General features: G+C 34.3%; 1 protein-coding gene across 1 annotated transcript in view; it reads left to right on the forward strand.

The window, feature by feature from the left end:
• The window catches only part of LOC135199941 (basic proline-rich protein-like), a 128178-nt gene that overhangs the window by 117177 nt on the left and 2330 nt on the right, over positions 1–8671 (forward strand). Inside the window, exons 4-5 of the mRNA XM_064228061.1 lie at positions 4317–4561; positions 7895–7987. Of these exons, the coding sequence (XP_064084131.1) occupies positions 4317–4561; positions 7895–7987 (338 nt within the window). The remainder of the gene's footprint in view (positions 1–4316; positions 4562–7894; positions 7988–8671) is intronic.

Below are 8671 nucleotides of genomic sequence, written 5' to 3' on the forward strand. Positions count from 1 at the left end.
CAGTCTTTCGAAAATCAACTAATATTGCCTCTTTTGTTCATTACTACTCCAATCACCATCAAAATGTTAAATTCTCTGTTTTTCTGGGATGTTCCTAAGGGCTTACGTGTCTGTAGCCCGCAGTTTATTGACGCTGAAATTAAAACTATTTATGATATTGCATTGAAACTTAAATACCCAAGGACTTTTGTAGATGTGGCATGGAAAAGAGCTAGAAAAACATTTTATTCAACTAATGACAAAATTGAATTTAGTAAGCATAACATTCTAAAATTACCTTATGATGAAAGGTTTTTAGATATTCCTAGAATTTTAAAGCTTTTTAACATAAATGTTGTTTTCAGTAATATTAATGTCAAGAATTTAGTAATCAGAAATTCTCCTAAAGATCTTCCAGGCTGCATATATGAAATTCCTTGCAAAAAGTGTGATAAAGTCTATTACGGACAGACCGGCAAAATCTTTCACAGCGTCTCAAGCAACATCAATATTCTGTGAGAACTGGGCAAATATCGAAAAATGCATTATTCGTAACATATGAGAGATTTAGACCATCCTATTAACTGGAGTCAAGCAAGAGCCTTAGTCCCATGTAATGACACAGTTAAAAGGAATATCATTGAATCTTGTTTTAGCAAGTCAAATAATAGAAATGTTCTAAATTTAAGTCTTGGTTTATTTAAACTTGATGCTTTCATAATGAAAAAAGTTGTAGATAAATATAAGCAACAAAATTAATATATTCAGTTTTTACATGTTTTGGACTGTAAAGATACTTTGTAATTTCGGTTAGGGTCAGAATCTGTTTAAGTTTGTGACCGTGTGATATCCGATAATCCTGGATTATCCCTTTTAATTTTTACCCTTTTGATAATTAACCATCTGGTATTCTTGATCTTGTTTTGTGCCTGAGACCTTCCTCTCCAATTGTACATTAGTAGCTCCTTGACGATGTCTAAGTAAAGACGAAAGCGCTTGGAATTCTGACTATCATTTTCCCGTGGTATTCGCTTATTTATGAAGTCACGTGCATCTACTGTGATTTTTTAAGCATATATATATATATAATATATATATATATATATATATATATATATATATATATATATATATATATATAAACGTGTATTGGTACGAGACAAAGGTTTTAGCCAGACAAACTTTTTAAATTTTTTATATTCTCAACGATAATTTCCAGTCTATTTTTCATAACCTCAAATACAAGGTTTTCAAATAACAAAGATAGGAAAATCAAACTGAACTGGCAAACATAAACAATCCCATACCCAAAAGACACATAAACCTAACCTCAAGAACAAGCCATTAAATTTTATATTATAATAAATAAAGATAAAACTCAAACTAAAACAATGAAAAACCGAAGGTGAAACGTTGAAGGCGGAAGGTGATTGATCCTCACTTCAATCCGCAGTCTCCAGCAACAACAATCCTCTTTCACGGAGGATTCAATCCTCCCAGGAAATGGAAGGAGGATTAGATCGCCTTTTGTTTATCTTCAGTCACGCTGACGGACGCCCATCATTAGACGCCGATCACCTTCCTTTGGAAGGATCTGAAGGAGTAGTCTCCTTTGCAAAGGATCTTTTGTTCCTCTTTTTAAATCCTACCTTTTTTTTTTTTTTTTTTTTTGGTGAATTTCATTTGTCTCATTTCTACTTTTCTTTTCGGGTGTCGGTTTTAGGACGTTTCTTCCTTTTTTTACTCAATAGTATTCGATTGACTTTCGCTTCTATTTCCACTACATACTGTTATATGAGAATGAGTCACTCATGTTTATGCAAATACATAGTGATTCGACAAGTAGGCCAGTCATGTTAGAACATTGTTTATTTATTTGTTTGCTTTGCATGACATTTCATTTATCTATTTGTTTTGCTTGACATTTCAATGCAATAAAGCCATAACACTCGATGAATAATCAGTTGTATTATGCGGTAATATACAAAGAATAAATGACAATATCCGTACAATATATCTTTTAAACTTGACCCCTTCTTTCGCCGTAAAAAGACCTGGCTATATTTTATAAAACAAAATATATACCGAAAACTTCATTTCACGTTTTACATTTATTGCTTATTAAGATTTTTCTTCCTACAACCTCATAAGTTATCAAAACGAATGGTTCCATGTAATACCATGGGGTTATATACACATATGCATATATACTTATATATAAATATGTATATATATATATATATATATATATTAATATATATATATATATATATATATATATATATATATACATATCAGTAATCAGCAGGGGCCATCAAAAACATCATAAAATCCATGGTCTATTAAAAAAAACGTTCCACACATAAACTCGGTGCATCATCAGTCTGTAAAATTAAAACATATTCATTAAAAATATTATAAATGACAGTAAAATTTAAATAAAAACAAAAAATTCAATAAAAAAAAACTCAAGAATTATGTTTACTTTAAAAAACAGTCACAAGAATTGTTTTCTTTTTTTTTTTAAGTAAAGTTAATTCTTAAGTTTTTTATTTAATTTATTTTTTTTAATTTTAATTTTACTGTCATTTCTAATATTCGTAATGAGTATGTTTTAATTTTACAGACTGATGATGCACTGAGTTTATGTGCGAAACGTTTTTTGTAATAGACCATGGATTTTATGATGTTTTTGGTGTACTCTGCTGATTACTGATACAATTGCTCATCTGGAACCTTTATATATATATATATATATATATATATATATTATATATATATATATATATATATATATATATATATATATACATATGGCAAAAGAAAATCAGAAAATATCGCAAAGAATAGGCCTATGTAGCCTATTAATCAGGCACACAAGTGAGAAACGAAGAAAACGACATGTGACCAAACTTAAACAAAGAAAGACAGATGAGCCCTCCATCTATTCACTAATAAAAACTACCTCTAGGGGCAACAAGCAAAAGAGAGCAGAGACCATAATGGGGGTACTACTATTTACAAAGCCCCACTCGTGCATGATATTCTGTGGACGACGTTAAATAATAAATCATATACCACCAGCTCTTGAAAACGAAGAAGCTATATTTGGGATCATGAAGAACAAGCAGCCCTTCATGATTACACTGTTATAGTCCATAAGGGATTATCAGAATATCCGGATATCCTCACCTCCGAGGGGAAGGTGTTCACTCACGCCCCAGCGGTTGGCAGACAAGGGTTCAATCAGGAAGGACTTAGCCGAATCCTTAGATGATTCGTCCTTGCAGCCTTTGATTACTTTAGCGTTCAAGTTCCAATACTCAGGTGGTTTCCCCAGCCGTTAACGATCTTCCTTTGTTTGTAAGTGTTACCCTATTCTGTACTTTGGTTACAAGGCTGCTCTAGGAGCAAGAGTCCGTCTTGGCAAAAGGCCAGAGCTTTCTGAAACCACGAAAAACAACATAATTTATTGTTTAGCTAAATCCCACAACCCAGTCAGTGAGCAGAGGCAAAAATGAAAATACTGGTGATAAAATTCCGTGTAACTTGTTCTTGTATCTACATCACCGGAGTGCGCATGCATGCATATATTACTTTAGTGAAATTAGCAAAGATTTATTTAGATTTACTAATGACGCTTAATGATAACCACAAAGAGTTTGACGTTGATGCTGCCTTCACTCATCCCAGGCAGTATATCTTATCATGAAAGGCTGTAGTCGTGTATTTATGAGACACTCATAGGTACTGATGCTAAAATTATATAGGTATTATATCAAAGACAACCCAAACATCAAAGGAAACCTTTGCTATGAAATAAAAGCATTTTATAGGAGAAACGTTTAAACTTTGCAAAATTCAAGATCTCGTAATCCGCTTAACAAAATTTTAAACTTAGGGAAACTAAACTCCTTTCGGCATAAAGACATTTTTGAAAAATAAGACCTATAATTTTTTTAATCAAAGTTTCTTGCACATTTTAAAGCAGTTTATACACATTTTCTTTCAAAAAAAAAAAAGGATAGAATTCATATTTATTTTCGATTTTAAAAACTGTCAAACATGACCAAACTCGCAGTCTAATTATGCCTCACTAATGACTAGTCAGTGGAAAACATACAAAAAAAAGCCTATACACTATACTAATGCTTTACTCACAAGTAAATAAAAATGAATAAATGTTAGGTAGGCAAAGATGCCTTTATCTAAAGCTAATAATTATGGTATTGTAATGAACGAACAACAAATAAGCAAACCAATGAATGAATAATGAGAGACCTGACAATATGACAGTACAATAGGTTCAGGAGAATGCCACCTTAGACTTATTGCAGAAATCACTATCGGAACACTCACCAACAACAGCCAGAGAAGGCGATGGCTGTCCTCTCTTAACCGTCATCCTCATCCTTGCCTCATCCATCGGTCCATCCGTCAACAGTGCATCAGTCCTCACCCTTCATAAAATTCTCGAGTCCTTCCTTATGAGGCTACGTACTTCTACAAGCGCCTCAGTGGCCTGGTGTTGGCTTGCTATCTCGGTGGCCGCGAGTTCGATTCTCGGGCATTCCATTGAAGTGTGAGAGATGTGTATTTCTGGTGATAGAAGTTCACTCTCGACGTGGTTCGGAAGTCACGTAAAGCCGTTGGTCCCGTTGCTGAATAACCACTTGCTCCATGCAACGTAAAAACACCATAAAAACAAACAAACTTACTTCTACAGGTCATCCTAATGAGTCATGGGGCAGCACTCCCCTTTAAAGTCTTCTGAGTACTGAGTAAAGGCAATGAGAACTGAAGCCTTCACAATTGGGATATACTTCTCAGGCCTTTATTATCGGGCAGTTGTGTATAGATCGTTCTGGCAACTGGAACTGGAAACCATCCAAATAAAAATATGAACCATATTCCTGTATCATTTCCTTTCATTTATGCATCATTCGGCTCGTTTGTCTTCACAAAGCAGCAGGGAAAAGATAATGCTGGTTTCAACAACTGTTTATCATTAGAGAATGTGGATATCGTTCTTCGTATACCTTTGGATCAATAGTTTCAAATCAAGGAGGTTCGTTAATAAACCTTCCTAACACTTCCCTCCCCAACTACAGGTTTATCAACAACACCAGAACTCTCCTGCACATACTTTTCGGCTTCATTTCTAGGCACTATTTTACTGCTATCTTTTATCTTCTGTTACACAGTCATCGAGTTCATACCAAGTTCTCACTTAACAAGATTCACCAACTTGACGAATGACGATCAGCAGAAACACTGGTTCCATAGAAGGAAAACTCATAAATCATTGGTAAATTTGGCATTTACTCTTTCGTTTCATTACCCTTGCCTACAACGACACTTCACACTATCGTATACTGGACTGCGAGATTCAACAATTAGTAAAATGACTGAAAAATCGCACAAAAATACATCATATTTTCAATTCTCCGCTGTGAAATAACTTCGAACAAATACTGCATTGGTAACTAACTAAGAGGTGTTTGAGACAGTTTGACAGACGCACCGCGCGCTGATTGGTTTCTTCTGGCCGCCACCATGGTTGCTATGCGGATCATTGGTGGTTAGCCTCTTCATGACTTGAATATCGCTCGTTAGTTTGAAAATCATACTCTTATCTACATAAAATTTGCCTTCTGATAGAGTGGCAGTTCGTCATTCCAAGCATCCCGTACACTGTTTAACCCACGACAGTTTCTCGTAGGTAGAGAGATCTTGGCTTAAGAATGTCCCATATTTATGCGAAATCTAGATACTTATAATTAAGTACCTGGAACTTCTCGACTCGATTTTGGAATAAATACTACTTCCTAAATAAAGTTTAATAATTACATAACGGCAATTAAACAGTTTCCATTTGAAACGCAACTTCATTATTTGAGTTGATTATGGGAGATTTTAAATGAAATCCCCGGCAGGACTGATGCCATCGCCTTGTACTTCTCTGGATGATGACTCGATGTTGCTATTCCAAAGTGCAACAACGTTTTTCCAGCATTGCATTTAGAGGGGGGGGGGGGGGGGGAATCAAATGCTATTAGAGCGTGACTCTCATGCCGAGCTGTGACTGTGATCCAATATGACACAATAACTATCACGTTGGCTGAATGCTGAGTGTAATTTTATTTGTAACTCTCTCTCTCTCTCTCTGTCTGTCTGTCTGTCTGTCTGTCTCTCTCTCTCTCTCTGTCTCTCTCTGTATGTCTGTCTGTCTCTCTCTCTCTCTCTCGCTCTCTCTCTCTCTCTCTCTCTCTCCAAGAACTAGTGAATATTTAGTCTCCTTCCATCTGTGACCTGACATTTACAGTAACTCACAATGTATCTATTCGAATGGATTTTCATTTCTGTGAATGACTGTCAAGGGACTTTTTTGTGGGACTTTTGAGAGATCCTTTTGTATGTCCCTCAAGGAACTTCGAGGGGCTTTAGGTTGACTTGTGAAAGATTTCTTTCTTTTTTATTTATTTATTTTTTACTTTTAAGGGACTGTTATCCGACCATCGAGGGACTTTGAGGGACCTAAGTTGGCCTCATGAAGGACTACCCAGCGACTATCAATATTGACTTGGAGACAGAACTTTAAATGATACATTTAACCTGTGTTAATGCAATGGATTTAAGATATCATTAAAAACATTTGAACGACACTTTCCTGTGAAGTGGCCATTTGGCCATCCATTCTGAAATTAGTGAAAAGCTGTTACTTCCGGGGATCCGCGAAAGTACCGTCTAATTGTTTCCCAATATAAAATTGCACATTAGAGCTCGAAAGTCCCGTTGCACCATTGCAATGCACAACAATTGTTGAACGGTTAAATTCGACGTACTGTTAACGAGACTTCGAATATTGCAGTTCAAATCTGCAATGGAACATTACAAAAGTCTTTTAAGTGTCTGTAAGGATTTATTATGGTTGAAATTACTGAAATATAAACATTAGAAGCGGTGACTACTAGACATAGTAGCGGTATTAGTGTATTAGTAGAATGATTTTATGCAAGCATTGTTTCTGATGTGCTGATATTGATAGCAAACTGATTTTATTTTTAAAAAATTGTGCTAGTAACAAGGGATCGATTGCCGTTCTCACTTCAGTTCGAAATAAAATTTAATATTATCCAGTATATCTTCATTCAAAAGGACGTACAATATATATATATATATTATATACATAAAGTGACTGTGTGCATTTGGAATGCATGAATTCCCATTGATGTTTACCGAGCGATCACAAGTAATTCCGGAAGGGGTTAGGGAGCTTCGTGAACAGAGGGGAGAGATTTTCTTTTTCTTGTTACGTTCAAAACTGATTGATACCCGTAATACTAATACCGATATTTTTTTTTTTTTTTTTTTGATAAAAAAATGTAAATTTCAATTGTTAGTGAATTTTTAAAATGTATTCTTTATTACTGAAAAATATAAAAAATGTTTTTATTTTGGGCAATGGAGATTGACACGTAGGTGAAATGGAACATAATTTAGGCCTATATACATCTCATGTCTTTCCCTGTATTTACCTGCATTCTAACAAGGGACATTTAATTTTGCATTCACAAAGAATATCTGACAAAGCTGACAGATTGATTCTCTTGTCTCTCGATGAATTCCTGACAGACAGGAATGGAGCTCAAGTCATTTCCCGTCTTTTCCTCTCTTTCTCTCTTTAATTCTTCCATCCCGCGAACTTGTTCGAAGTCATAATTACACTGCATAATGGATATGAAAAATTTCCTCCAACCAAAAAGGTTTTAAATACAGTTTAATTTTGCTTCAATAAAACTGAATACAAATAACTATTTTCTTTTAAGTCTGCATTTGAATTGGCATTATTGAATATCTTTCCTCAATTATCAATGATCAAAGGTATATTCCACCTCTTCCTCTTCTCCCACAGATATAGAGAAATAATTCCTTCTATGGATACCTCTCCCCCCAACCGCCAACGAGAACAAGAGAAGAAGAAGAAGAAAAATGGCGTCTCTGGGGAGTAGACAGATGATCATGATGTGCTCCTGACGGGGAATGATGAGGGGAGGGGGGGTGGGGAGGGTCGACCAACTGACTCTCTTATGGCCCCTGCTCCTTCCTATCCTGTCATGGATGTTTACTGATGTCAAAATAGAAACCACATAGCAAACAATAAAGAACTTTTTCTGTACTCCTCTACTTCCTGGCTTTCCTCTCTTTCTTCTCCTTCCTGCTATTATCAATATCTTTACTGCGTTCAATCAAGTTTCTATTTTTCAATTTTTCTTTCAGGTGTTCCTCGATTCCTATCCCTTTCCTTCATCAGCTTTCTGACAAGTCAGCTCAGTTCCAGTTTTCCTTATTTTTCCTTATAATTCTTTCTTCTTTTCTTCTTATACATTTCATTCAGTAGCTTCCATACAACAGTCAGTAAATATATATATATATATATATATATATATATATATATATATATATATATATATATATATATATATATATATATATATATATATATATATATATATATATATATATATATATATATATATATATATATAGATTATGTATATATATATATATATATATATATATATATATATATATATATATAAATACATTTATATATAAATATTCGTAAATATCTATGTAAACGGACAAAATAATTACGCATTGTGTGTTCTCAAAAAATTCGTCAGAACAA

The sequence above is a fragment of the Macrobrachium nipponense genome, chromosome 26, assembly GCF_015104395.2.
Source record: "Macrobrachium nipponense isolate FS-2020 chromosome 26, ASM1510439v2, whole genome shotgun sequence".
Classification (NCBI taxonomy): domain Eukaryota; kingdom Metazoa; phylum Arthropoda; class Malacostraca; order Decapoda; family Palaemonidae; genus Macrobrachium; species Macrobrachium nipponense.